This window comes from Talaromyces stipitatus, genomic scaffold (assembly GCF_000003125.1).
Source record: "Talaromyces stipitatus ATCC 10500 scf_1105507295523 genomic scaffold, whole genome shotgun sequence".
NCBI classification, from domain to species: Eukaryota; Fungi; Ascomycota; class Eurotiomycetes; order Eurotiales; family Trichocomaceae; genus Talaromyces; species Talaromyces stipitatus.
Window position 1 is genome coordinate 3,046,106 of NW_002990113.1, and position 27,876 is coordinate 3,073,981.

A 27,876-nucleotide genomic window follows, 5' to 3' on the forward strand; every position below is an offset into this window, starting at 1 on the left:
GGCTCGGAAAGAAAGGTTGCGATGCTGTAGGGCTGGCATTACTTTTTTCCGGACCGACATATCAGAACCCGTCCCAGAGCATGAAGCCTTTGCACAGGTCATAAACGTCAAACGAGTATAACAGGGATACTTTGGAATTATATTTATGAATATGACTTCATTCACGCTATTACGTACCATCACCACTAATAGATTACATATGGTTCAGCCAGACGTAGCTGGCAATGAGGATTACTTGATATGACTGATCACAGGGGGGGTATCATCGTACAATGCCTATTCTTTCTTCTCATCTTCGCGCTCTTTGGGGTCTTCCTTCTTGTCTTCGCTGTCACCATTCTTGACAGAATTCTCACGCACAATTTTTTCAACCGCCTCAACAGTCCCAGCTGGACTACCAGGCTCCAAGAGCAGAACTTTACCCGTCTTATCGATCACGCAAACACCGCGCACTGTTCCCTTTGGTGACTTCTTCAGACCCAGACTGCCAATCAAAGTGGCATTTGGATCACAGAGTAGCGGATAGGGCAGGTTCTGCTTGGTCTTGAAAGTTGTATTGGCCTTCGGAGAGTCTGTGGAGAGACCGTAGATTGCTAAACCAGTTGATGTGAGGTGCTCATATCCATCGCGGAACATGCAAGCTTGTTTGGTGCCTGAAGACGTGATGTAAATACATATTTACTCGAACAGAGAGCCGCATTCATAAGACTAGAAACTTACATCCTGGTGTTGATGCTCGCGGATATGTAAACAAGACCACGCCGGCTTTGCTCGAAGCAATCAAAGACTGTAAAGCGGTCGATTCGCCGTCCTGGGTTTGCAATTCTCCTCCAAAACCTTCCAAGGAGATCACATCACCAACTTTCGGGACCGCAGCTTTGGAAGTGGTGGTGTCCTTGCTCTTCACTTCCTCAGTCGCCTTTTCCGCTTTGGGAACCTTCTTGGTTGATTTGGCCGTGGCTGCTTTCTTCTTCACTGGCCCCGGTTGGGCTGCGGGTGCTTTGCGCTTCCTCAGTTCGACGACCATTTTGATATAATAATAATCAATCAATTAAATGGCCACTGAGTGGGAAAAAAACGCTCTTGGTGCAGGACTTGACGCCGTAGAGATTGTACGAGGGAGTGAATGTCAGTCAAGAAAAGGAGAGGGGATATCAAACAGGACGACACAAGTTATTACGGGGAAGGGAGCGCGATTGGTCATCGCGACATCGCAGCAGACGCGTTATTAGCTCACCCCCAGCCCAGCCCAGCCCAGCCCAGCTGGCTTACCAGGGTCTTGAATCTGCAATTCGTCCGTACTATTATAATATTGGTGGCCGGTAAAATATATTTAGAAATTAGCAGTATATTGTAATTTTTTAGGCGCGTAAGTGGTAGTCAAGAAGTAATTGTTAGGGGAACACACTTTCACATGTCAAGAGTCGAATCAGATCGATCTTGATGGTAAGCGGCGGTAATTGCAATACGAAATTATACGCAAAAATACCACAGCATACAACCAAGACCTCGTACTGGCTAAGTAATATTACGCAAACGCACTCTGACTGCGGGACGATTCGGGAGGAAAATCGCATCTCGGCGAATCAGACGGGCCGAATGACGAAAAGGCAGGAGCGGCAAATTTTGCCAGCAACGTCTCTGGTTGGCTCGTGCCTTCCCTGACCCGCCCCTTCCCCCCGAAGCGGCCCAGGTTAAAATGTCCTCCAGACCCATAATTTTTCATCATTTCTATCCATCGAATTCTAGTCCACATTCCCTTCACTTTCGCCATCTTATAGCTTATATCATGTTCAATTAACTAGACACCAGTCTGATAGATTTGTTTCTCCGTATACCTTCGCACTCGAGAAAGTCCGTTATCCGTCGCTATAACATTAAAAACTGCAAACTTCCATCCGTTTCAAAGAGAGATATCGTGAATCATCGTTCTCGCTCATCGTTTGATACACCCTGTCGAGTCTGCCGTGCTTCTCGGAGGCGAAAGGAAGAAAGATGAAAGTATTTTCTTCAGACTGCACCTTCAACTACTCGTGGGATGAAGTCTCCACGGCAAACTGGCGCAAATACTGCCCCTGGAATGATAAGTCGACGCATGTGAAGGCTGTTGATACCCTGTCGAGGACGATTGAACCATCAACGGGCATTGTGAGGCTATCCATACACTACTCCATCGGTCAGGAATGGTACACTAACAATCATTCATTTTAGTTGCGCACCGAGCGTCTCATAACTTGTTATCAATCTGCGCCAAAATGGGTGCTGAGCCTTTTCGGAGGTAGCCCGCTGTCATATGTTTATGAAGTTTCATACGTCGACCCAGTCACCAAGAAAGTAACCATGTGCTCTACGAACCTCACATGGGCCAATGTTCTTAATGTCCGAGAGACGGTCACCTACCAACCATCCCGCTTAACACCAGACAACCAGACCGAATTCCAACAAGAAGCGACCATCACCGCGCTCTGCACAGGGTGGCAAAAGATTAAGAATAAAGTAGAAGAAGCCAGCGTTGAGCGATTCAGGGAAAATGCCAAACGAGGTCGCGAAGGCTTTGAGGCCGTTCTCGAAATGAGTCGACGCGTGTTCGGCGAACAAAAAGAACTTGAGAAGATGCAATCCTCCTAGATCGAATCGGCGCGCTTCCTTACGCTCCTAGAGCTTTTTTTTTTAACGACACCTTCATATGTTTTCTCGACTGAGCGATTGCATGCATCTGCTTTATAGATTTGCATTGGGATTCCGATTCGGCGTTTGATGATATCCTTGACGAGCCACTTTTGTGATCAGCATATACTTACTGTACATGCAATAGATAAAAGCGTTTGTGTTTTTTTCGGTGCGAGACTTGGTTCAATCAGCCACTTACTCTGCTCTTCGACGTTTAGCGACTGTCATCATAGTGACCTCTCGACTCAATGTCTGTGAATGATTATGTTTAATGTTTCAAAGCCACTAAACCTAGTTCATATCTTGATGCCTATATACATAGCAAAAATGTATGACTCTACTGGAATGGTATTCTATATGCGCCTATTAAGGTCCAGGATTGGATCCTTGCGAAGCTAATTCTTTATCCCTCGTGTCCTGCTCAATGACACCCTTCTTCAACTTTGCGCGTTGTCTTTCTTCGTAAGCACTACGGCTCTTGAGGATCCTCTCGACAATCTCGCCTGCATTCACATGCTGAAATGGGTGGTTTCCGACTTCCTTGAAGATACCCATTTGCTTAGGGGCAACATACGGATCATATGTTAGAGGAATAAAAGTTGTGGGTCCATGGTATACCACATCAGGAACACCCCAAGGCATTGCCCGTAAGAATGATTCAGTTGGGGTGAAGGGTGTTGAAAAGATGATTGTATGAATATACTACAAGTGGATAAGAGTCAGCGGATGTATAGAACGTACAGCAACCCCCAAAACATCATTAGTTAGATCATACATACCTTGCATTGCAGAACGCATAATCCTCGCTCGAATATGTTCATGATGGGATAGTTGAGGCCTTTCCAGTGGTTGATGACTGCATCATCATGAATACCAGCAATAATATAGGCTGGGCCATAGTCGGCACCTTGCTCGGCGATCCTCTTCTGCTTTTCACTTTCTTCATACCAGCCCTTCTTACGGCCTTCGGCTTCTTCAAGGTCCCAGACCTGTCGAAGGAATTCAATATGTCCGGAAGAAAATAGATCAAATCCTCCGTCAACGTACACGATACGCTGCCCCGGCTTCGGGGGGACCCCTTTAATCAAATTCTCATAATTTCCGGCTTGTTCAACAGTGTGATCAATCTTGGCTGCATCACTTCCATTCCATAACCATACCTCGGGACCAGGTTGATGTCCAGTTTCATCCGTCGCATAGTCGCGAAGTCTCTGCATGAGATCTGTACCGAGCGCCTTCCTATCTTCAGCATTATCCGGTCCTTCAGTACCTTCAAGAATGTCCTTGACTGATTTCACGAAATGGTTCTTAGTACATAGGAGCATCCGACCGACCAAATCGGTTGTGGAGATGCCCGGTGTTCGCTTCACGACTAAGAATCGACCAGCGGCTTTGACGAAGCGATAACAATCCTCGCCATTACTGTCCGATGTAATATCGTCGCCGTGGACGACATATTGACAACCATAGTGTGAGATCCAGGGCAATGTCGTGACGTAAGGAGCGTGGGGTATAGATTTTGTAGCCCATCGGCATGCTTCAACGGCGGCGACTCTGCAACAAAAAAGAGGCAAATTAGCATAAATTCCTGATTAAACCTCAAATCGAGACTGGCTAGCTACCGTTCTGAAAGCGTCATCACAGTCGGGCCTTTGTTTTCAAGAATCGCCTCGTCCGAATGAATGCCAACGTATAGCTCCTTGCCTAATTTGCGTGCTTGCAACATGGCACCAGCGTGGCCTAATGCATGTGTTTCCATTATTAGCCAATCTTCTAAAACACCTTATAATTGCAACTCACCATGGTGGCTAAAATCGAAGCATCCATCAACCCATATGCGGTCTTTCGAGATGGGAACATCTTCTTGTGGATCAACCGGCCACTGGCCAGGTCGAGGAACCTCCTCGGACTCGGACATTGAGCCTGCACAATGGGGTATTTCTGAATCGGAATGAATAATTGAAAGCACTTGTGTCACTCTAAAACTCGTGGGATATAAGTAGCTCAATGATTTAATGTGTTCTGGCAAGAGTTGGAGCTACCCCTTTTAGGGTAACGGGACGTGGGGTTATCGTTCCTGCCCCGATATCCAGGAGTAGTTTAGCGTGGTCCGATCCCTAATCATGAGTCCGATAAGAATTTAAGGAGTCAATTTATCTCAGGTCTCCGATCAACAAAAAAAGAACACACTGCCAACGCTCGTGCATCCGATGTAACACAGTCATATCCCCGTTGAAATATTGCGAAACACTACCTGCGTCTATACATGAGTCTCAATATTTCCTGATAGTTCAGCATCGAGACGTCAGCTTGCATTTCCCCGCACTACGTACCGTACCCCCTGTTCAACTACATATCCGTAGTGCCGAACCGCACAATCCTTACCTCACGGGAATATATATTGACATCGACTGGGGGAGGATATTGCTGAGTGAAATTGGAGAAAGTGTTACTTGCTACCAGAATCTGGCCCAGTATGGGTTTATGACCGCAGCGGATCTTCTCCCTTATCAGATTACAGTACATGGACATACTTCCTTGTTAACAATGAGTGGAATACCTATGCCTGCGCAGCAGGGTACTAGTGTTGGCCCTCAGAGTGCAGCCTCTATCTTTCAGCATGTCCATGACATGTCTTCCAAACGTGTCTCTACTCTAGGTTATCTGAGGAAAGTGTGAGTGTATCCTATCGCGCTAAGTACGTATTGGCGAAGACTGACTTGCCTTTATTTCAGTCACGAAGGACGAGTATATTGGTTCAATACTGTACATTTCTCCCGACATGACCTCATGCGAATGCCTTACTTTGACCCCAAAAGACTCTCTCGTCGCGCAATCAATTTCCTACTCCTCGGCCTCTCACTCCCTCCTATATTGGATGCATATACAACCCCAATGGAGTATCTACGCGCTCTCCATGCCCTCTTAGTCGAATTCGAAACATTTCAGCAAGTTCATAATCCAGATGGAAACTTCTCTTCAAACCTTGTCCGCGCAAGGCTACCTCAGATGTTTAAGAGGGCAACATATACGGGCAACAAAACGAGGCGAGCAAGCTCAGCGAATGAAATTGGCCTACCCATGCATTTTGGTGATTCATCGGATGTGAAAGCCATGACCGGTAACCTTGCGTCTTCGGCCACTGCAGCATCAGCAGTTACCTCTTTTCCCAATACGGACTCCTCAGACTTACTTCCGGGGGAGGAATACACATATCTATTAACGCCCTCACTCCCGTTCGACCCGGACTTTTTCGAGACTTTCGTCACGCTTTGCGATGTGTTGATAGATTGTTACAACAGACTTACGGGTCTAGTTTCTTCGCCCAGCGTATGTACAACCGGCTTTGGAGAATTATTCACTAAGACAGATGCAAAGTTGCGCAAAGTTATGGTCGCAGGTGTCGTCAGAGACTTTGAAGATGCAAGTAGGAGTGGTGCAAAAAGCGAAATCGGGGGAGTGAGCAGGGTTGTCCTAGGCGGATTGCTCGGATAATATACTTGTGAATTGGCCTGCATAAGCATATTCGGCGTTGTTGAGCCTTTCTTCAAATATAGCCGTTGGAGGAGACAACCACCTGGCTTGTCATGAAACATGAACAGATCTGTTGATACAATATTATGATCTTTGTTTTGTATACATAGATATCCTGGTTTCAATTTACTCTTCAGCCGCCACGAGGACATTTTTCTCTTCGAGTAATTTCGCTAGCTCACCGTTCTGATGCATGGACATCAGAATATCGCAACCACCTACGAATTCTTTGTCGACGTAGAGCTGGGGTATCGTTGGCCAGTCGGAGTACTCTTTGATTCCTACGTCGAGTATGAAATGTTAGACACTGATCCTTGAGAGACTTGAGTGGAATGGAGTATATATACCTTGCCGGAGTTCGGGATCCTCAAGAACATTGAATGCTGTAAACTTCTTGGGATCAACTCCTTGCAATCCCAAAATCTGTATGCTTGCTCGCGAAAAGCCGCATTGTGGTGTTTCGGGAGTTCCTTTCATGAATAACACGACGGGTGCCGATTGAATGGCCTTGTCGATAGCTGCTCTAGTTTCGGAGGAGAGAAGACGACGAAACTGAATAGCCGCGGGACTTGAAGATGCTAGAGTCCATGGACTGGGGGCTCTGATTGCGGATGTCGCTGCCGTTATGGCGCGAGACGGTTGCTGCGAGATGTCAGTCATACGTGAGTTGAATTAATTCAAAACATTCTGTAGACATACCCTTAGAGAAAATCTTGAAAACATTGCGCAAATCTGATTAATATGCGGGAAACCTTTGATTAACAGCTCAAGGAGGAATTAATTGAAGGTCTCTAAGATCGAAATGCGATAGGATAAGTTTAGTAAGCTTTTTTGCCTCCGGCTCGGTATCGGGACCGGGAGAGCTACATCGATTCTTGGCATCAGATTACGTGCCCGCCTCAGGATAATCATGTCAGATATTTTAATTATATGACATCAAGGAGTGGATTAAACACATGCTCTAATAGAATTTTATATACATTGAAGCTTCTATTATACAAAGGTCTTGACATCAGATCTCTACGCAGTAATCTTCTTGCTTGTAACATCCTCGTCTTTATAGTATCCAAAATACTGCGCAAGATACTCTCCTGTCATGCCCAATGCTATACCTCCACCGGTGATCCAACAACCATTCTTAAACCACCACCAGCAGTTCTTGACGTCCTTGAGGCGTACTCTCCAGATCATCATACCCAATGATACAATAGCGCTCCCGCAAGTGCCTACGAAGTATATCGGCCCGGCACCGGAGGCCCAGCCAGCAAGTGCAAGAAGTGATACCTGAGTAACAGCTAGCCCCGAGAGGACTGCCTTGGTATTGTGCTCATGTCGTAGAGCGATGGACTTGATACCGGCAGCTACATCATCCTTGATGTCCATATGCGCGTAGATCATGTCATATAACACAGTCCAGGCTACACAACTGCTATAAAGAGCCGTAGCGGAAAGTAGAGCATCGGTATGACTTAGTAGGTCCACGCCGAGAGCTGGGAAACCCATGATAGCGCCCCAAGAAAATGTCAATCCCAAAACTGCCTGCGGGTAGTATGTAATTCTTTTGGCCAGAGGATATGTTGCGACAAACAGCAGGCTGGGTACTCCATAATACAGGCATTGCAGGGGAAACTGAAGAAGTATTCCTAAACCTGCTAGAAGTTGGAAACCAGTAAACACAATGGCCTTCTCTGGAGTCACTGCGCCTCGTGCAATTGGCCGGAATTTTGTGCGTGTCACGTGAGGATCGAAATCCTTATCCCACAGGTCGTTGATCGTGCAGCCCGCACCTCGCATGATTAACGCGCCACTAAAGAAAAGGCCTGTATATGCCAGAATTTCGAAAGGGGATGCCATTGGCATAGCCAGAGGAGCAGCAAGCAACGTCGAAAATAGACATGGGAAAAAGAGATAGTACGTTCCGGTGGGTTTATCCAGGCGTATCAGTTCGGCATACGGTATCCAAGATCTTGGGAGGTAAGAGATGATGCCGGTTTGCGGGGGAGAATAGACCGCTGGTGCAGATGCAGATGCAGATGTTAATTGCGCTGATGAGTTATTGTATGAAAACTGACGGAAGGATCGTGTCTGTATCGTCGCGACTGGATTCGCCTTGTTGAATCTCGAAGTTCCGTGACTCGGTATCCTCAGACGATCTAATAAGCAACGAAGGGGGGCAGCTGCTGTAGCAGAGTATCTGCTCTGAGATAAAAGATTGGTGGGATATCGTGTCGTCCGTGAGCGCAGCGTTTGCACTGCATTGAGTAAAGGAGACCCCATTTGCATGTGCTTAGTCTGGAGGGGCATCGTAGCTTGTTTGGATGTCCAAACTTGAAATAGATGGCTTCCTTTGATCAACCTGTCGTCAATCGTGAGGATATGAAAGAGCTGTATTCAGCTTGTCAAGAACATGATGTTATAATCGCGCAGGAAGCGAACACTTCGACAAAAGCCGCCCTGAAGTTATTCGTAGCTTCCTTCCTGATTTATTTCGCGATTAGGTGGGTCCATCTCCGCAGTACTAAAAGCATTCTCATTGGTCAGCTGTGAACCAGCTCCCCGGGGATCCTGCATTCGTCGCTCCTTCTGTACTCCGTACGTTATTAAATCTTTCAACCTCTTCGCGACGGTCTTAGCGGTGACAGTTAGCCGAATCAAGCTGATGGACACGTCTCTAACTTTTACTCTCCACTGGCAGCGCAGGCTCTTCTCTCAGCCTGTCATCCCCACGCGACTCTCTTACGACTGGTCGAGCATCTAGTAACCGCTACTCGACGATCTCGAATTGCGACAAACTCTCCTACGCCCTCATCACTTCTCCAGGATCAGATATTCCGCCTTCAACGTCTGCTCAAATGCCTACGCTTTCCCGTAGGTCGATCGACTGACCCGGGTCCTTAGGTTTTTGGAAAAAAAATAGGCGAAAGCGACACCATGCCAGCGCAGCGGCCGCAGGCAATTTTTGAGCCCATCCCTCCCAATATCGATGTATCATCATTGGTTGAGTCTACGCCAAACTTTGAGTGGGTTGTTCGTATACCTTGCGACGCGATTTATGAGCAAGGATTAGATAATTTTGAGAAACTCGTCCGTTTACATGTGATAAGTGGTGGAAAGCCTTTGGTCGTGGAGAGCTACGACAGCAGATTCGAGAAGTGGATTTTTGCAGAACAGTGGCTGAGGGACAATCTTTCTTCCAAAAGTATGTTTCTCATCTTTTTTTGCAATCTTCCATTGTGGTTTTGAGTTGTCTAAGCTGACTAGAATGCGTAGCGGAGAATGCCACAAACCTCACTACAAAGAGCAACATCCCTTTGTCAATTGGACATTATCTCAACAATATGTCTATGTTGACGGATCAGATTACTCCCGATAACTTTACTGAACCGAGTCGTCAGCGAATTTATCTCAAGGATATCGACTGTCCTGATGTTTGGCATGAAAAGTTGAGGGGAATAATACCGCCTTTTCTGTTCTACATGAACGATTCAACCCTCGACCCGAATTTCGTGTCTCAGGATTTTGCAAGAGCTGGTGATTTAATGAGCAGTCTTCCTGGCCCGATGCGAGCCGAGAATCTTATGTGTTACATCGGCCATGAAGGAACATACACTCCTTGTCATCAAGAAATGTGCGCGACTCTGGGCCATAACATAATGGTGGAGACCTCGACTGGGGGTTTTGAGCATGGAAAACGAACTAAACCTGGCTCTTCGATCTGGTTCATGACGGAGACAAAGGACCACCATCTAGTATCCGAATATTGGTCCTCCATCCTTGGTCATGACATCGACCTTGAAGATCATTTTGCGCAAATAAGTGCTTGGAAGGCAGCTCCATTTAAAACATATGTTGTCGAACAAAGAACTGGCGATTTTATTCTCATACCGCCATTGGCACCTCACCAAGTCTGGAACCGGGGTACACGGACGATGAAGGTCGCGTGGAATCGTACGACCGTCGAAACACTGGAATTGGCGCTAGAAGAAGCTCTTCCACGAGCAAGAACTGTCTGTCGAGACGAGCAGTACAAGAACAAATCAATCATTTACTTCACATTGGAAAAATATTCACAACTTCTGGCTGCTGCTGAGAGGCTCAACACCCGGACGCCCAAAGTTCGCCAGCTGCAAAAGGACTTCAGGAAACTATTCACCATGTTTACAAGCATCATGCTTTCTGAAAGTTTCTCCAATGAATTCCGTGAGGAAAAACCGGTTGAATTTCTACCTTATGATAGTAACGTCACTTGCTCTTATTGCCGGTGCAACATTTTCAATCGCTTTCTTACTTGTCCACATTGTGTGGGGAAGTTTGCAAGTGGCGAAGACGATTGCTACGATGTTTGCATGGAATGTTATGCAATGGGTAGGAGCTGTGAGTGCATCTCCAACCTCCAATGGGTTGAACAGTTTCCATGGCAGGAGCTGGTTCAAAAGCACGAAACCTGGGGGAGACAGATATCTAGGATGCCGGGTCTGAAGGAAGACAAATACGCATCCCTTACTAAAGAAAGACTACGTCTAGGTCATAGGACACTGGCCGAAGTTTGTCAACTGGAGTTGAAGAGGAGACCGTGGGTCGACATCACAAAACATACATTCGATGAAAGAGAAGGGTTCGACAGCCAAGACGATGAAAATGGCCAAGGGAGTAGTGATGAGCGACACGTAAAGAAGAGAAAGGTTCATCCTAGGGACGAACTATCCAAGGAACAAGCCAGGTGTCACATTTGCAAAACTCTTGAGCCGACTTGGAAACTTTCATCTTGCCGGAATTGCTCACTGCACTATTGCTATGGTAGCCTCTTCAGGGCATTCGAAATCAAACCTCAAGAGCCCATGCAAACGTATCGCTGGGAATGTCCGAGGTGTCAAAAAATATGCAGTTGTGGTGCGTGTCGCCGGAAATTTACTACGCAACCCTATGAACCAAAGGGTCTGGCATTGGGTCATGACACGAAGAAGATTGCCGATCCACGAAGTGTTGAAGCTCTTGTAAATTTCAGTCACTCAAACATTGGGTGGCTGAAGAAGGCTGGAGACGGTACCGCTGACTCAACGCGGCGCTTACAGAGACATCAGGCTGAAGCAGAGCAGGCGAAGATGCAGGAAGCTCTCACAGCTCACGATGATGATGATGGGCTATTTGTACCACAAGTGCACAATGGTTACTCAAATACAGAACCCACATTCCACGACGGCATTCCGATTGATCCAGCTCTGGGTGGTTTCCCCGCTGCGCCATCCCATGACTTTGACATCTATGATTCCTCTGTCCATCTGCCTGAACTTGCTGCAAGAGTACATCAGCTAACTCACTCAAACACCGAAGGCCTGCTCAGGACCGAGGAGGAAATGTTCCGGGATGCTGCTGCAATCCGATTCGAGTTCCCCTCTGAAAATGGGTTTCCTCCCATAGATCTCACCCAGGATAATTTCGATACTTTCGGAAATCATAGCATAGACCCAGCTCTATTACTCCAATCGACTAACGGTGGCGAGAATGGAGTCATTCCACATGCAAAACACAATATACCACTGGTCAGAGGCAAATCACGCCCTCTGAAAAAGAAGGGTAAACATGTTGTCCGCTTAAGACCGGGTCGAGAGCACATGGAAGCAATGGCACAGGCACATAAAGATCAGCCAAACCCCAGTACTGCCGCAATCATCACATCTGATCTTCTTTCGTTTCATAACGAGCCCTTGCCGACTCCAGAGAACGCGAAGAAGAGAAGACGTCGCGGTGAGAAAGATGACGACTCCAATGTTTGGCGAGTTGAAAAGAAGCCACCACGAACTTCTCGAGCAGAGCAGAATCCTGAAGGCGTTGATAAGCCAAGGAGGGCTGCAAGAATTGCAAATTCTTACGAGGATTCGGATTTAGATCTCTCAGACGGCATTCGAGCCTAAAGCTTCTGGTGTCTCAGGAAGCAATCTTAATCTGAGCTAGCTAAGAAGGGGAAACGCCACTTCAGTTTTTGATGGTCTATGGGCCCGTAATGTTTACTGAAGTCTAATATTCCGTTGTTCTGTAGCCATAGCAAAAATGACAACCCACGTTCCGAATTTAAGACTATTACCAGGCATTAGATATGATCATTGTTTCGTACATCGGTAATAGTAACTCGTCGATCTCTTTTGGCTTCAACCTCTATCAGGCCCCTTTATATTCGTAGCGGAGCTTTTCAAGTTCACCAACATCGACTTCGGTGATGACTCGTCTAGCCAAGGATGTTATGGCTAGGAGAACTGCAAGTAACAGGTCCGGTCAACATCTGTCAGAGTCCTGTTGCTTTGAAGGAACAACTTACTACCCGGAAGCAGATACAACACGGTATCTGCCGTATACAACGATCCCAGAGCAAGTAGAGCACAGAGTGCAGAATTGGCAATAATAAGGTTCTTCTTGTGTGCCTCACTCGGGGCATTCGATAGCCATCTACTTAGGTCCGTCATCACTGTACCATCTCTGGAAAAGGTACTGCTTTCCATTATATATGCGGTGGCCAGGAAAGAGCTTATGCATGATAAATAGATCAATCTCTGACCAGCCGTCGACAGTGATGAGAATAGTCCAGGGATGTAGGCGATTATAGCAATGAGAGGTACAACAGTGAATACTGTCTGTTCAACATCCATGGTAAGAACATGTCTGGCTTGGGAAAAAAAAAAAAAAAAAAAAAATACATAGTATGGTGGAGTCGTACATGGTAGAACCTGTTATCTGTCTCATTCTTTTGAGTTAGGTTCTTGATGATGTCTTCCTGTTCTAGTTAAAATCAGCATACGTTTATTCATGTTCGGGGGTTGAGGTTGTATATATATATGTTCATCATTCTTTAGGGGATGGTCGGGATTTCTGACCTTGCTCATCTAGTTCTTCTCTAGTTTCACTATAATGGGATTCATCATCATCGCCTGGATAGCGAAACGTCCTTCTCAGTGTTGCTGCCATATTGTAAAGCGCAGAATATAGGACTGTAAATTGACATTCAATGATGGATGATGACTTGGTCCTCCGCTCCGCAACGCCAAGCCAGCGTCTCCGCATACTCTTTCATTTCGATTGTCTGACAACCTCCTACGATTGTCAACCTCAATTACCATACACGACTTCGTCCGCGTCATATTCGGCACCTTGAATAGAAAAGAACAATTTCATACGCAATGAATCCCGCGAGAGCATTCCTTCCAAGGGCATTGCGAACGTCTGCCCGCGGCACCGCATCGCTGAAAAATGCTAGCCCATTCCGAAATCAACGACGTTCATTAATACCGGCACCATCAGCCAACTCTGGACCCCTCCTCGACCGTCGCGCCGACAGAGAATTGCCAGCCCCAGAATCACAATTCCGATGGGTTCGAACACTGCCCATATTCGCCGTCCTCGTCGGCGCCGCCATGTTTGGAATCTTCAACTACCAAAAGTCATCATCTAGTGTTGTGAGCAGTACGCTATACGCATTGAGGACTTCGAAGCAAGCTCGTGAGATTTTGGGTGATGAGATCTATTTCGCCCATAAGATTCCTTGGATAAGCGGAACGATGGATCAATTGCATGGAAAAATTGATATATCCTATTGGGTCAAAGGGACGAGATCACAGGGAAAGATGAGGTTCAAGAGTGTCAGGCCGGATCGGATGAGTTATGTAAGTGGCTCTTTAGATTATAATCGTAGGGCAATGGTAAGCTGCTAATATCTCTTCTTGTTATAGTTTCGCACGGAGGAATGGAGTCTAGAGACTGAGGATGGAAAAGTTATCCAGTTACTGGAACCGGATCAGGACCCATTCAAGCTGTCTGATTAGACAGGAAGGGGAGAATATACAAAACCTAGCGCCATACTTGTGGATCGAAACGAATTCTTGTATCAATAAGGGTAATGAACTGTGAGCATGCTCCAAAAATGAGTTCTTAAAAGCCCGACGCCCACCTCAAAATACATTGTATAATAGTACATTTTATAGACATGAAATTAAAAGCGATATACCATGAATCATTCAGTCACAGTTTCCGCTTGAGGTTGAGACTCGGCTTTCGGCCATGGTTTCTTGAGCGCATCTTGGAGCTTGACGAGGCAGCCCTTTGGTCCGCTGACGGAACCTATAAAAAGTCAGTAACGGAATATTTTCGGAAACATTCGTAACGGTTGAACTTACCATTGACAACAATAATACCATTCGCGGGATCAACCTCCAGAACCTTCAGATTTTGCAAAGTGTTCTGCACATTACCCATGTTTCCCGCCATCTTCTTTCCAGGATAAACTCGAGAACCACCACCTTGACTAGGACCGGCAGAACCTAATGAACGATGTGTCAAACTGACACCGTGACTCCTATCCTGACCGTGGAAACCGTGTCGTTTCATGACACCCGCAAACCCTTTACCCTTTGTATTGGAGCGCGCATCAACATATTGTCCCACTTGAAACCAATCTGCGGTTAACGTGTGACCAATTTCCAGCAATCCATTCCCATCTTTCACTCGAAATTCGTGCACATATCTCTTAGGCGCAACTTCATTTACCGAGAAGTGACCGACCAAAGCCTTTGTGAGTCGTTCTGGTTTCTTGAACCCAGCACCCACTTGCACCGCAAAGTACCCATGCTTATCCATTGTCTTGTGAGATATAACCTGGCATCGATCTAGTTGCAGGACAGTGCAAGGGGTACGTTTCCCGGTCTCAGGATCGTATAAACCCGTCATACCCTTTTTGATCGCCAACAGTCCCGTCCGTAGCGGCATGGTGTTTGCTTTCAACCGGCGCTCGAGGGCAGCGGCCGGCGTGGATTTGAGTAAAGGAAGGTCGGGACCGCCATTGTATGAGGTGTGTTTTGGAGGAGTGAGAGATCTGATCCCGAAAAAGCGTCTGGTGGTGGTGTCGAGGAGAAATTGCGTAGTCCAGCTGGACCGATTGAGGCAGAAAGCCTCTAATGGAAGCCTTGGGGGCATCCTTATCCTCCTTTCTATTCTCTAGTTCGACTGGAGGAAGTGGAAATGTATATGTTCACGTCAACAGCCGGTTGATTGCGTTGACAGCGACGGAGTGAAGCTGGCGGACAAAATAATGTAAAGTCAAGATCAGATCAGAAATGGGCTAGTCCCGAAGTTGGTGTCGTATTGTAATTATCGTATCCAAGACGTAAAATACCGGCTTGCCGGTGGCCGGAGATAATTTTTATTATTTCCTCGAAGACATTCCATCATCATCGACAGTCAACAATATGATTTTACGGCAGCCTGCCCATCCATCCATCCGATTGTACTCTTTTATTCCTTGAATAATCTACATCACTATCCAATTTATTTATACTACTATATTAATTGTTAATCTCCCTCGAAACCGCAACATGCCGCCGGTGGCTATGTCCATATCACGACTGTTGCGACAGCAGGCACAATCCACGACAACAAGAGCTTTTCTGCGCCAACCACTTCTTCAGCAAAAACACACAATAATATCACAGCAATTCTCTCAGTTATCGAGAAGAACCGTTCAGTCCAGGCCAGCAATACATGCCCGGAAACCAATCAATCGACAGTTTCCGTCCCAACAACAACCCCGACAGAAGCGATTCTCATCATCTACCAGCACAAACTCCGAAGCTCAACAAAAACAACATGCCCAATCCTTCTCTCAGCGCATGAAAAATCTCTCTCGGGAATACGGCTGGTCAGCAGTGGGAGTCTATTTCGCATTATCCGCACTCGACTTCCCCTTCTGTTTCGCGGCCGTTCGATTATTTGGCGTTGAACGAATTGGGCATTATGAGCATGTGGTTGTCGAGGAAGCGAAGATATTATTTTATTCCGTTATGCCCTTTGAGAGGAGCACCATAGAAGGGGAACCTGACGCTGCTCCTAAGGAGAAGATCACTGACGAAGGAGCTAGTACGTGACCATCGTCTGCACGCCGTCTAGAACTCTTGTTAATCGATGTATTATAGGTATATGGACACAGCTCGCAATAGCATACGCCGTCCACAAAAGCTTCATCTTCTTCCGGGTCCCGCTCACAGCCGCCGTGACGCCCAAAGTCGTCAAAACCCTACGAAGCTGGGGTTGGAATATTGGCAAAAAGACTCCCAAGGCCGCCAAATAGAAATCTCCTCACTTGCTTACTGACCAATCTCCCAATCTACCTATCTTGATTTAATACACCATCCTAGCCTATATGTCTGGAATTTTGTTGACGTATTGTATCACCACTTCATTTTCCTCCGCTCTTTACATTTGCTCATACGACCACAAGCAGAAATATCGAAACAAACACCACTGAAATAGATGGATGGATTAGAAGATGTAGGCCGCGTCAAGTTTGCATTTACCAACTTATCAACTCAACTTATGTATTCTAGATAGAAAGACCATTCGTACGAAAACCAAACTCATCTTGCAGGCTCTGTAGAGCTTTACACCTTCCTGAAATAGCACGTTGTAGGCTGGGTCCCTCAAAACAACGCCGAGCGATATGTGAGTCAACTTTCTATGACACGTCGACCCACGCCAGATGATTTGACTATTTTGAAAAAAAAAAAGAGAAAAAAAACGAAATGCACCCAACAGCTAACAAATGTGCCACCCTTTCGTCATCTATCAAGAAAAATCAACAGGTATCATGAGCCATAAGAAAAGTGTTTTACTTCCTTTTCTCCTCTTAATTCAACTGCCTCGGTATATAGTCTGTCATTATCACATATCAATGCTTTCGTTAAAGCGAAGTACTCCGGTTGCTTTCATTACACCGTTTACGCCTTCCGGCGTCCTATATGCCCATTCCGTGGCCGATTTTAGTGATGTTGTTTTCGATGGTGGAGTTGATGTCTCATCGGATGTGTCGGCAATGAGTACGAGACCCTGTTCTTTAATTGTTTCAATGAGTGCCGGCATGACGTTCTATAAATGCACATTAGTCGTTTACCCTTACATTATGTCGAAGTATAAGATTACTATGACATACCAATAGAGTTGACCGGCATATCAAGCCCATGAAATTATTCGATTGGGCTATGCGTGCAGCTTCCTTGATCGACATGGAAGTGTGACCATCAGATGGGATTGCAGCGGACGGGCTGACCTCTCGAGTGAAGTCCCCAATCTGCCCCAAATCGTTGCATAGGAGTACCGGATCTAATGAAAACATGAGCCACACAATCACACTGAAACACAATGAAAAGGTACGTACAATTGGGTTGTTTCCAGTTCAAGGCCGTGCAAATGCTAGTGTTATACGACGTGAAGACAACTGAGCGCATAAAGTCCGGGCTCTTTTGGCGTGATGCCCTGGCGTGATCGAAGACAACATGGAGAATACAGTCCCCAAAGGTGTTTATGTCCGCTAGAGAACTTAGACTGAGCTTCTTTTCTTCAGAAGCCGGTGGGTAGATAACGGTGAGATTGACATTGATGCTGGTAGGGAGATGTGAGAGGACATCCTGCAAAGACAAGAAGGAGTTTGCAAGCTGTTTGTGAATGGAAGCTATGTCACTCGGAGTCTTAGAATGCAGACTCTCAAGTACTGCATTAGTGTCGATACCACGTTCCCGGGCGACTCTTTGAAATTGTTCGTAGGTGATCGTGCAGATAGGTATGTCGATGCCGAAGTGGTTAATGGAAAATAGAGGATGAAGTACAGGTTTCCTGTCCTTTGTAAGCTGTACAAAGAGCTGCACATAATCCCCGGATAAACTTGAGCCAGTGATCAAGCCATTATGATCAGCATCAATTGCGTTGGTTGCTTTCCAGTAAGTAGCAAAGTGTGTAATCTCCAGCGGGTCACCATAATAGGGTTTGATGACTTGGAAATCGAAGCGAATCTGGCCAATCGAGCGCAATCTTGGGTCAAATAGCGGCAGCGAGCAGCTACCTGCACTTGAATTCTCTGCTGAAAAGAGTGACGGTAGTGCCACGGTTTTTGCTATCACCTTTGAACCAAAGGTGGGGAATATCTCGAACTCAATAACAAAGTTCTCCAACGTATCCACCTGGAATGTGACGATTCGCGAGTCCTCCTGGATGGGAAGCATGATAGTGCGAGGTATCACATCTGACAGTTTCGAAGACATGGTAAGACGAGAAGCCGGATGCCGCCCACTTCGGTCGAAAACAATGGGCCCACGATTAGATGTGTCGAAATAAATCTGGACAAAGGCCTTGGTGTCAAGGAAGTTATGGCCGTAACGCCGTAGCGGGATGATAGGAGGAGGAAGTTCAAGATCAGGGATACCGTCGGGACCTTCAGAACTGAATGCTGATGGACCAGTATCGGTGCGAAAACCATCATAACCAGTTGTTGCGCCACTAGTCTGGGGTACCACCTGATGGCTGATAAGAGGACGATGAGGTAAGGATGGATCTCGCTTTGACCAGAGGAGAGCCATGCATTCAAGATGCCCTTCCCACGCAGCGTAGTACATAGCAGACAATCCTTTTTCGTCTAGAATAGTGGTATCCACACCAAGCTCAAGAAGGCTGCGAAGACAAGCTACACAACCTTCACTGGCGGCGTGAAATAATGGAGTCCATTGGTAGAGCTTGTCGTTCTGATTTAAGTCCGCACCGTGCTCCTTGAGCAATGTCAGCAGTTCTGGCGCTTTGCCAGAGCGAGCGACGAGGTGCTGAGGATAGAGGCCCTCGGCGTCTGGAAGTAGAGACGCTCCCTTCTGTAGTAACACTTTGGCGATAGCGACTGTTCCATGCTGACAGGCAAGATTGAGGGGGATATGATCGGATTCAGAAGTAGGATCAATCCTTGCTTGGTTATTCAGCAATTGCTCTGCACATTCCAACCGATTTCGCACGATACTGTGAATGAGGGGTGTGAAGTTATCGTGGTCGAGACTATTCACCGTATCGGGGGCGGCAGAGAGAAGTTTCCGCACCATTTCCACACGTCCATGTATACAAGCATAGTGAAGCGGGATTCTACCGTAAACATCAGGTCTGGTAATGTCAACCCCATTCTTGAGACCGGCCTCAAACACATATGTCCGGCCTGAGATTGCCGCCTCGTGGAGACAATTTCGTCCGTTAATGTCATCTTCTGCATGCAAGTCCACTAGACCACTTTCTAAAATAGCCCCTAGAATCTCGTCGGAAAAGTCGGTAACAGCAGACAAGAACAGACGAGTAATTCGATCACGAGAGTCTGGTGTGGTCCTAAGTTTCGTAATCCACTCTTGTAGTGCAATCATATTTCCTGCAGCCGCCATATGGAGGACCTGAAGGTCTGTCTGCTCATCTTCATCTTTCAAAGCTGTTTCTGCCCGTTCAGTTGCACGAGCGACATCAAAACGGATGTTTTCTCCCTCGGCCCAGGCTTCCAGATCCAACCGTACTGTGGTCGCCCTATCTGACAGGTCGCGGAGAACCTCTCGATTGAAGCATGGTTGAACCTCGACAGCACGTTGCAGGTACAGTTCTTTCATTCGAGACTATTCACAAATCAGTTTCCACAGAGTAAGAAAGCGTAAGGTCTTTGCGCCAAGTTTCGCACCTTTGACGTTTTATCCCACTGCAGATGTGTTAGTTCTGTTTTTGCCAATGGATCACATAGGAGACGAACCTTCTTCAGGATTTTCGAAACGGCCGTTTCATTTATCTCGACAAATTGCTAATTTTCCCATTAGCAATGCACTATTAGCCCTTAAAGTTTCGTCCCACCTGCAGCTTATTCAAGTCACTGTCGAACTGCAAAAAGCCCTCGAAAAGTGAGACGAAATACGTAGGTGCTTTTTTATCGGCATGGGTACGAGACTGCACGACGCGTTTCTTATCCAAGAGCGTCTTCAACCGTGTAGAAAACTGATAGGTCTTAGTCTACCTCCCCCATACTTGATAAGGGCATCTATTCCTACCTCTGACTCCTTCTGCACATAGAATTCGTTGACCTTTTCAATCTCGCGCTCCTGTATGTCCCAAGAAGATAAGTATGCGGCCGTTTACGGTTCTGCACGGAATGAATCAACGTACCAGACGGAAGAAGAAGACTTCTTTATTGGCGCGTAACGCAGACTGGGGATCAAGATCGGCCGGAGGGGCACCCTGCGCTGCAATCGTTGGGGTTGCACTTAGATGCTTGATAAGCTTTATGGGGAATCCTCCGGAGTCAGCGAAGTTGCAAAACACGCGTCTCAACGAGGTAAAAAAAATCCTACCTTCTTCAGAGCTTTGTAGTTGACAAAACTGGCCGCATATTCAGGAAGATCGAGTTGCCTGCGCTGAATCTGCTTTCCGAACTTCCTTTACTGAACGTCAGCTATCGAGAGCAAGCCATGCCGGAATGTGGAAGAGCAAGAGGGGCGATTTGCAGATTGTCGCAAGAACTCAAATTTCACATAGTCTTCGGATGCCGGAGCCGACACCAATCAATACGTACATCTTGAATGTTACACGGGGGAAGAGTGCAAGGAATTTCTTCGGTCGTTTGACTAGCTGTGATCACACCGGAGAGTCTTTCAAGTTGGCACTTGAGGTTGTTGGCCTGCGTTTACCGACGTTAGCGGATCGTTCATGCCTGACCTGACTACCTTATTTGGAACGATTACCGTACCGGAGCAGTGAGAGCGTGAGTGTGGTGAAAGAATAGACGATTACACTTATATGAACATTGCGGCTCAAATCCTAACGTAGCCTAACAGCCTATGTATGGAAGGAGTGAGAACGAGTCGGTCGTCGAAAGGACGAGATAGTGGGACGAACACGATGACGATGCGAGTTCGTGAAAGGTTGAGATAAGGTTCCCTTCTTCTGCCTCGGATATGATTAGTTGCCGAACATTGATGCGCAGAAGGAAACAACCACATCAGCGTGAAGAAAAGAAGCCCGGAAGTGCGTGGATAATGCGCTCATGCAATTCCACTCCCTCGAGAAAAGGAAGGCTAAACGGGAGGTGAGAACAAAGTCCAGACACTCACAGAAGGAAGAATCGGCGAATGGGAATGGTTGATAGATGCAACGAGTGATACAACTGGGGGCCTAATGCGTGAGTTGTTCGTACCAGCGCCGTGCAGTACAATGCAGCGTAGTTGCAGCGACAACTGGTAGTAGCAGAAACAGATGTCAGGCGAGGGGGTGAGTTTGATTGTCCTACTCGAGGTCAGTCGCAGGGAACAGTGGTAGGAAAGGATGAGGAGGAAGAATCACAGAAAGTTGGAGCAGTCAGTACCTGAGGTAGTTTGACAACGAGAAAATAAAAATACAAAGTAGCCAAGCAGCTCCTTCCTTTTTGCCTTTCCCCTCCGTTCAGCGGGCAGGTGCTGGGATGATGCCTCAGGTACTCCGTACTGCTTCCTGCACGGTGCGGGGCTAGACAGTCAGTGGATAGATAGAGAGGTTGCCAGTACGTAACTCAGCTCCCAGTATAAGCCCTGTGGTTACTGGTTAGGTTAGAACTCCGTGGCTGTATATCATGCTATGCGAGCTAAGTAACTGCAAGCTTTATATTCTGCCGGTCCGTTTAGAGAAAATCTGTCTGTCAGGGCGTCTGATTGGCTGGCTCCTTTGCGGAGAGCAAGCTTGCAGATCCGGGTCGCCCAATTGGAAGACGTATCTAGAGCACGTTTTCGGCTAGTTTGGCTAGGTTATGCAGCATGCACAAAATTTGTATGGATAAGCTGAAAATTTGAGAAGCCTGGGACCAATGATGGCGAGCGCCAAGAGGGAGTTACTGCAATTTTTGCAATTGCAATAATCAATCTAGAGTCATGTGATGGACTACTGGAAACATTTCTTTTCAGTCAAGATTGATTATCAGAAAGTCTGGTTACTGCCATAGACTAAAACTGAAGGGAATGCATTCCTGTTCAAGAAAAAATTATTCGTATCTGCGACTATACAGGAGATACTCAGAAAATAAGAAAGTATTCACTTTTGTCGACCATCGGAAACGACACCATCATCCACAGTCGATGATGGGGAAAAGTATCAAAGAAAAAAAAAAAAAAAAAAAAAAAAAGTTTGTCGGCGGACAAGCTATGATCCAAGAGAAAACAAGCGGATATGTTCACAAATACAAAGAGGCGAAAAAAAGGTACACGCATCCGTTGCTCGAAGAAGGAAAAACAAAAGGCATTACGTAAACGAGAACGAATGTCGGATATGGATATTATAGACCAAAAGACATATGCATGCTGAATGAAGATATCAGACGTGAAAAATATTCAAGGAGCATGAGAATGAGTAGAAATATAGACGGCAGCCGAGCTTAGAAGTTCTGAGCGATACCGGCATTGCCTTGTTGGGGATAGACGCCAGGGTTCTCGATGCGAGTATTCCGGCGCGCTTGCACATCTCGAATCACGGGCTGCCCCAAACCGTAAGCAGGATCACCATATCCTGCTTGTGTGTTGTGGACGTCGTGGTAGTAAGGGTTGCCCTCGTCGTAGTACTGGTTGGGTCCTGGACCGCCCATATGCGCGTCTTCAGATCCTTCAGAGTGAACCCCAGCGGAATATGCGGACGACGCATTGGATGCGCCTCGACGGATGTCGCCGTTCTGAGCTCCTGCGGCAGCTCCCATCGCACCTGCTTCGCCGGATTCGGGTCTCATAGGACCATCGCTATATTGCATTGCACTGGTCTCGGAGAGTGGGATGGAGGAAAGATTCGTCGAAGGCTTGCGAGGATGAGAAGTTGTGCCCCAGCCTCGGTATCCGGAATTGCCATCCTGTGATTCGTATCGATCGCTGTACGTGTTGGTGGACATGGCACCTCCCGCAACGCTGCCGCCAAGACCGGGGTCATTGTTAGGGTTGAATCCATACTCCTCCACTTCCTTTCGCCTCTCTTCCTCGGCAAGTTTATTGGCCTTGCGACGTCGCCACCACCACAATACAACTAAAATGATTAGAGCAACAGATGCAACAGGAACCACAACGGCTACCGCGATGGTACCTCCCGCGGAGAGTCCACTAGAACCAGAAGAGGCGGAACCAGTGTGTGTTGCTGAGGCAGTGCCAGTGGATGAGGTAATGGTAGAGGACACTGATGTTGTCTCGGTTGCGGACGGTGGGGGTTTTGTCGACGTAGAAGTTACAACGATAGTCGTTGGCCCAACTGTCGTCTGAGGTTCCGTTGAGGTCGCTGACGTCGCTGACGTCGCCGAGGTGGTTGTAGAAGTGGAAGAGCTCGACGAGGTAGTCGATGTCGATGTTGAGCTCGTCGACGTCGAGGAACTTGTGCTGGATGTTGATGTCGAGGAACTTGTTGTGCTGGAGGAACTGGATGTCGAGGTAGAGGAGGTAGATGTAGAAGAGGTTGAAGAAGTGCTAGTGGGGCTAGCTGATGTAGTAGTACTGGCCGTTGGCACGGCGGCTGGTCACATCTGTTAGCAGCTGAACGACATTTGACGTGCAAAATGGGACGTTCTTACCAGTCGAAGAAGACATCTTGAAAAATGTTCGTCAAGACGATGCTATCGCGACAAACCCCCGCTCAATTCTCAAGATGAAAAATGTGGCACGCGGTGGAAGTCGGAACGAACGGAAACGTATGATAACTTCGGCGGCTAGAGTAATTGCACTTGGCGCTTCAAAGATAATAAAACGTTGTTATGACTGATGCGCATTGGAAAGAACGAAAGAGAAGAGTCGTAGCTGAACAATGTGCTTTTTATGCTTTCACGACGCACTCGTAATGGCCACAGCGGTTGAACTTCGGCGGCGCAAAGCGAACAGGCGATTGTGAGGATTTGAGTCCCTTCCGAAGTAATCCCAGTGTAGTAAAATCACGCTACCGACTCTCTCTCTCTCTTTTGATATTCAACACCTTAACACCTGGTGTGCTTGACTTTTCGATGCTGATTTTTTTTTTCAATCGAAATCCGTGACGGAAGAAACTGCTAGCGACGGATCGGTGATGATTAGGGGCCCGAGACTCGCCTATCGTCAGGAGAAAAAAGTAAAAGAGAGAAAACAGAGTTAGCTATTAAACATATGTTGATATCTTAGCGATGAATATGCAAGAAAAGAGACATAAATGCCTCCTTCTTGGATAGATACTTTGGTCGAACAAAGTACGAACGAGACGAAGTCAAAGGAAAAGACAGAAAGGCAGAAAGACAAGTCTCGACTCTTTGAGCGAGTGATCTCTTCGTCTGTTTTACTTTTCAATAGTATCGTCTCCAGCGAATACGGGGCTGTGGGGAGGCGTAATTACGGAAAAGACAAGAGTATCGTGTGTCATTGGTGTACTTTACAATAATCCTTGTATTGTATGTAGCCAATGGATGGCTCTTATATGCTCATAGTGGGGCTTTTTATGACTGCTTTGGGCGACCGATGCCGTTTTAGGATCTATTTCAGTCAGACTAGTACAGACTTGTACCAACGGTCTTGGCGTATGATCGTAACACGGCGTTACTGAAACAAGAGATAAACGTGACTTGAATCTCGCTGGCCGGATCACGGCACTGTTTTCACGATGGAATGGAATTGGCAAAAATCAGGCCATGAGCTGAGAGAATAATATCCGAGTTAGCGAGAATATACAAATTAGTCAATGTATGCGGGCTTCCATAGCGCATCGGCCTAATTAGTAGTGTAAGATTACTAAGGTACAGTAAATGACGCCAGTACCTTTCCGTACTGGATCACGACGAGGAACACCCGCCAATCGCCAACGCTCGATCATCGACAATTCGAGACATAGATGATTCATATGATTCATAAGGCGCCTTATCTGGGAAAATATCTTGAAAATGACTGCATGGCAAATTATGTTAGGTAAAGCATCTCAACTGCATACATTACTGCAACGGCGATCTTGTCTGTCTGTGTTCCTAGACCGGCTAGGAACAAGTGCCTGGTGGGTCACAATCAGATGTTTGCGGGCTTACAGCCACAGTGCCTCCTACACTCAAGGATTTTCAAGGACTGTGCGAAGTACGTTCGAGAATTATCATAAAACAGTCCCCAATAATTTGCTGGATGTCGTCATTAGTCTAGTTTCGGCGGTGGTACTGCGTGCACGGCATATGTACATTCCGGTGTAGATAGCACACCAAGAAAGAGAATATAACAGAAGAGATCAGAGGTTGCAAGCGCACACAAACCTCATCAACGAGGGAGAATACATAAAATGCCATTGATCGACGATCAAAGGTTGGCATGAACTGAGAGATCTCCAGAAAAGGTCTCTCTCGAGGAACAGAAGCAATGAAGAAAATAGTGTAATATATAGTACAGCACGTGTCTATTGATCAGCGCCTTCATCCAATTTCAAGATCCAAGAATTCAAAACGACCCAATTACTCCAAGTCAAAGTTCTATAAAAGGGTTGGTCGATGAGCAAAACAATGCTGGTGCAGACGAATCATGAGGCGACCGTTATAGATAAGAAGGAACCATCATTAAGGAACAATGCTGAAAATAATTTAAACGCACAATTAACGCAGCGATGGTAAGACTCCTCGTAGGCTTTCTAGCGTCCCAGATCCATGTTCGGGCGCAGACTGGCAAAGAGATCGTCTTTGGTGCCCACGACGTCTGTCGGCAAACGACTGACGCGGTATGCTCCTGCACGAATGTTGTGATCATGGATAGCAGATATACCAGTGCGGTTGCTGCGAATGCTGCCGGCATCGCTACCGATATCATTTTTGAATCGTGCAGGGGGCGCAAAATCCAATGTGGTATATATTCCAGACTTGCGCAAAGCGTGCCTGAGAGCTGTTAGTATAATGAATCAGGAGACGAGTGGATCAAGACTAGTACTTACGGACTAGGGATAGCTGCAAGGTCGTCGAAGGATGATACCAAGGGAGTATGAGCACGGCTCATGGATGTATAAGGACGTAGACCTCCACGAGGACTCTCCGGTCGGCCTTCGGTGCGATCCTTGAAAGTCGACGGCGGAGCATAGTCGATGGGCAGAATAGACATGTCGTCTTTGATCAAGTGAGGTGACGGCAGAACGTGTAGGGGTTCAGGCGGAGGGGCACGTTTCGGGGTCGCCCGTGGAACAGGTAGTCGGCCCGAGGCAGAGGAGAACGCACGCGGACCAGCAGCTCTGGAGCCAATAGCTGGGTGCATAACATTTCGAGGTGGTCCTTGGAAACGCGGAGGAGGTGTCATGGCACGGCGGCCAACAGGTTGAGCGAAGGGCTTGGATGGGCCGGTGAAATATTCACTAGAGTATGGATCGAACACTCCGGGATCGTCATAGAACTCCGGTCCGAAGTCCTCATAGTACTCTTCGTTGTTGCCGCCTTTGGAATCATCGAAATACTCCTTATAGAAAGAACGAATCCTGTTGGCGCGCTGTTCGGCGTTGTCGCTAGGATCCTCAGGCGGTAGGGGTCGGATACCGACAGTCAGCCTGTGTGGATCAAACCCTTCATCGAATTTCGTGAATGACTGGGTAACGCGGTTGTTGGGTGGATGAGGGGCATCCTCCGACTCGTGAGAGTGATCTTCAGCCTCTGGAGCCTGTGGCACATTCAATGAAGGCGGCAGGGTTACTTTCGGCTCATCCCCGTAATCACTTGTCTCACTCATGGGAAGAGATAATCTGGGAAGCCCTGTGTTATGTGACTCTGCAGGTTTCTCTTGCGCGGCGGAAACTTCATGGTGGTCATCCGCTGGCCGTGTGTTATCCGTACCAAAGTCAAAGCCACTTAGACTTGAATGAGGATGAGACACTTCATTGGGGTTATTGGATGGGTGCATTGCGAGAGGATTTGGATTTGGTTGGGGGAAAGAACCAAAGAACATTTCATCACCAGGGCCAGAAGGTGCAGGAGAACTGTGATTCTTTGGCAAATCCTCTGGAGGCATATGGGAGTCGACAGCTTGGTGGTTTTGGCTTTGATTACGCATCGCATTTGAGTGGTCAAATGGCTCCTCGTGTATGGTTTGGCTAACACTTAATGGAGACGATGCATCGACAGGAGGCGACCGCGACATTCTGGAAGCATTTTGCAACAATCCTTGGTTCATATCGTCGGGAATAGGCCCGTGCCTGGTAGATCCTCCAAAGCTCGATGCATCATCATTACCCATTGTGCGATGGGATCTCAGTGAAGCAGTGTCACTCTGGGCAGCAACACGGTATTTGTCGTCTTCTACGCTTATCACCTTAGTGAGAGACCGCAGAGACTCTTTGGAATTATGTAATCCTGGTGGTAGTAGGTAAGGACTGCCGATAATGTCGAGGGACATTCCGTGTTTGTGAGGCTTTTCTCCCATTTCCGGTTGCTTGGGATTCCCCCCACCAGCTCGCACAACTTCCATACCGAAATCCAAGGACTTGTGTTTGTCGTTTGCATCCTCCTGGCGGAGTTTCCGGACATGGCGTCTGTGTAAAATGAGCAAGACAATTATGGCGGCCACGACCGGGATTCTATGTGCATGTTAGCAGGGAGTCAAGACCTGAATTTCCGTCCGAGGGCACTCACACTACTCCGAGAACAACGGGCAAAGTATTGACGAGACCGGAGCTACTTGACTTTTCACACGATGCTCCTGAACATGTTGAGGTTTCTGAGGAAGCCCGCCGGACGACGGAAGGGGGCTCGGATATGGTAGGAGCAGGTTTTAACGGCAACGACTCAAGTTTGATAAGATTCTCTGCATTGCGGCGATGCACATGGTGAATGCCATGTCGGTGTGGCATCTTCCAGTGCTATGAGTGGTCAAGACCCAGCAGGGTTGATTCCGTAGTAAACGT

General features: G+C 47.1%; 13 protein-coding genes across 13 annotated transcripts, besides 3 other annotated features; 5 read left to right on the forward strand and 8 right to left on the reverse strand.

Moving 5' to 3' along the window:
* Positions 1 to 145: 145 nt before the first annotated feature.
* TSTA_070500 (disrupter of telomere silencing protein Dot5, putative) lies at positions 146 to 1,263 on the reverse strand. The gene is made up of 2 exons (XM_002340986.1): positions 721 to 1,263; positions 146 to 653 (listed from the first exon to the last, which is right to left on the reverse strand). The coding sequence occupies exons 1-2, from the start codon at positions 1,025 to 1,027 to the stop codon at positions 277 to 279; spliced, it is 684 nt and encodes a 227-aa protein (XP_002341027.1). The 5' UTR covers positions 1,028 to 1,263; the 3' UTR covers positions 146 to 276.
* Positions 1,239 to 1,264: a microsatellite.
* Positions 1,265 to 1,737: 473 nt separating this feature from the next.
* TSTA_070510 (mitochondrial protein sorting (Msf1), putative) lies at positions 1,738 to 3,328 on the forward strand. Its single transcript, XM_002340987.1, has 2 exons — positions 1,738 to 2,148; positions 2,212 to 3,328. Exons 1-2 carry the CDS (start codon positions 1,996 to 1,998, stop codon positions 2,626 to 2,628), a joined length of 570 nt encoding a protein of 189 aa, XP_002341028.1. The 5' UTR covers positions 1,738 to 1,995; the 3' UTR covers positions 2,629 to 3,328.
* TSTA_070520 (phosphoethanolamine) lies at positions 1,738 to 4,689 on the reverse strand. Its single transcript, XM_002340988.1, has 4 exons — positions 4,471 to 4,689; positions 4,293 to 4,410; positions 3,450 to 4,224; positions 1,738 to 3,372 (listed from the first exon to the last, which is right to left on the reverse strand). Exons 1-4 carry the CDS (start codon positions 4,586 to 4,588, stop codon positions 3,037 to 3,039), a joined length of 1,347 nt encoding a protein of 448 aa, XP_002341029.1. The 5' UTR covers positions 4,589 to 4,689; the 3' UTR covers positions 1,738 to 3,036.
* Positions 4,690 to 4,834: 145 nt separating this feature from the next.
* Positions 4,835 to 6,453, forward strand: TSTA_070530 (uncharacterized protein). Its single transcript, XM_002340989.1, has 2 exons — positions 4,835 to 5,345; positions 5,406 to 6,453. The coding sequence occupies exons 1-2, from the start codon at positions 5,155 to 5,157 to the stop codon at positions 6,163 to 6,165; spliced, it is 951 nt and encodes a 316-aa protein (XP_002341030.1). The 5' UTR covers positions 4,835 to 5,154; the 3' UTR covers positions 6,166 to 6,453.
* On the reverse strand, positions 5,406 to 8,508 carry TSTA_070540 (para-hydroxybenzoate-polyprenyltransferase Coq2, putative; the record flags this gene model as incomplete). The annotated part of the gene is made up of 3 exons (XM_002340990.1): positions 5,406 to 6,485; positions 6,552 to 6,846; positions 7,252 to 8,508. 3 exons carry the CDS (start codon positions 8,506 to 8,508, stop codon positions 6,331 to 6,333), a joined length of 1,707 nt encoding a protein of 568 aa, XP_002341031.1. The 3' UTR covers positions 5,406 to 6,330.
* A 627-nt stretch (positions 8,509 to 9,135) lies between these two features.
* Positions 9,136 to 12,116, forward strand: TSTA_070550 (JmjC domain protein, putative; the record flags this gene model as incomplete). Its single annotated transcript, XM_002340991.1, has 2 exons — positions 9,136 to 9,403; positions 9,475 to 12,116. The coding sequence occupies 2 exons, from the start codon at positions 9,136 to 9,138 to the stop codon at positions 12,114 to 12,116; spliced, it is 2,910 nt and encodes a 969-aa protein (XP_002341032.1).
* A 132-nt stretch (positions 12,117 to 12,248) lies between these two features.
* On the reverse strand, positions 12,249 to 13,178 carry TSTA_070560 (uncharacterized protein). The gene is made up of 4 exons (XM_002340992.1): positions 13,071 to 13,178; positions 12,914 to 12,975; positions 12,518 to 12,830; positions 12,249 to 12,455 (listed from the first exon to the last, which is right to left on the reverse strand). The coding sequence occupies exons 1-4, from the start codon at positions 13,159 to 13,161 to the stop codon at positions 12,361 to 12,363; spliced, it is 561 nt and encodes a 186-aa protein (XP_002341033.1). The 5' UTR covers positions 13,162 to 13,178; the 3' UTR covers positions 12,249 to 12,360.
* Positions 12,869 to 12,890: a microsatellite.
* Positions 13,179 to 13,289: 111 nt separating the features above from the next.
* TSTA_070570 (uncharacterized protein) lies at positions 13,290 to 14,268 on the forward strand. Its single transcript, XM_002340993.1, has 2 exons — positions 13,290 to 13,856; positions 13,923 to 14,268. Exons 1-2 carry the CDS (start codon positions 13,374 to 13,376, stop codon positions 14,013 to 14,015), a joined length of 576 nt encoding a protein of 191 aa, XP_002341034.1. The 5' UTR covers positions 13,290 to 13,373; the 3' UTR covers positions 14,016 to 14,268.
* On the reverse strand, positions 13,920 to 15,253 carry TSTA_070580 (mitochondrial 54S ribosomal protein YmL9). The gene is made up of 2 exons (XM_002340994.1): positions 14,367 to 15,253; positions 13,920 to 14,310 (listed from the first exon to the last, which is right to left on the reverse strand). Exons 1-2 carry the CDS (start codon positions 15,160 to 15,162, stop codon positions 14,204 to 14,206), a joined length of 903 nt encoding a protein of 300 aa, XP_002341035.1. The 5' UTR covers positions 15,163 to 15,253; the 3' UTR covers positions 13,920 to 14,203.
* A 159-nt stretch (positions 15,254 to 15,412) lies between these two features.
* TSTA_070590 (peptide alpha-N-acetyltransferase Nat2, putative) lies at positions 15,413 to 17,113 on the forward strand. The gene is made up of 2 exons (XM_002340995.1): positions 15,413 to 16,101; positions 16,158 to 17,113. Exons 1-2 carry the CDS (start codon positions 15,561 to 15,563, stop codon positions 16,310 to 16,312), a joined length of 696 nt encoding a protein of 231 aa, XP_002341036.1. The 5' UTR covers positions 15,413 to 15,560; the 3' UTR covers positions 16,313 to 17,113.
* Positions 16,172 to 20,723, reverse strand: TSTA_070600 (cyclin dependent kinase inhibitor Pho81, putative; the record flags this gene model as incomplete). The annotated part of the gene is made up of 10 exons (XM_002340996.1): positions 16,172 to 17,106; positions 17,171 to 17,340; positions 17,396 to 19,643; positions 19,775 to 19,822; positions 19,873 to 20,013; positions 20,067 to 20,117; positions 20,182 to 20,295; positions 20,367 to 20,451; positions 20,588 to 20,643; positions 20,703 to 20,723. The coding sequence occupies 10 exons, from the start codon at positions 20,721 to 20,723 to the stop codon at positions 16,903 to 16,905; spliced, it is 3,138 nt and encodes a 1,045-aa protein (XP_002341037.1). The 3' UTR covers positions 16,172 to 16,902.
* Positions 20,724 to 22,136: 1,413 nt separating this feature from the next.
* Positions 22,137 to 22,165: a microsatellite.
* A 225-nt stretch (positions 22,166 to 22,390) lies between these two features.
* Positions 22,391 to 23,597, reverse strand: TSTA_070610 (uncharacterized protein; the record flags this gene model as incomplete). Its single annotated transcript, XM_002340997.1, has 2 exons — positions 22,391 to 23,523; positions 23,582 to 23,597. The coding sequence occupies 2 exons, from the start codon at positions 23,595 to 23,597 to the stop codon at positions 22,415 to 22,417; spliced, it is 1,125 nt and encodes a 374-aa protein (XP_002341038.1). The 3' UTR covers positions 22,391 to 22,414.
* A 1,548-nt stretch (positions 23,598 to 25,145) lies between these two features.
* TSTA_070620 (uncharacterized protein) lies at positions 25,146 to 27,822 on the reverse strand (the record flags this gene model as incomplete). Its single annotated transcript, XM_002340998.1, has 3 exons — positions 25,146 to 25,870; positions 25,927 to 27,549; positions 27,605 to 27,822. 3 exons carry the CDS (start codon positions 27,820 to 27,822, stop codon positions 25,630 to 25,632), a joined length of 2,082 nt encoding a protein of 693 aa, XP_002341039.1. The 3' UTR covers positions 25,146 to 25,629.
* Between the last annotated feature and the right edge of the window lie 54 nt (positions 27,823 to 27,876).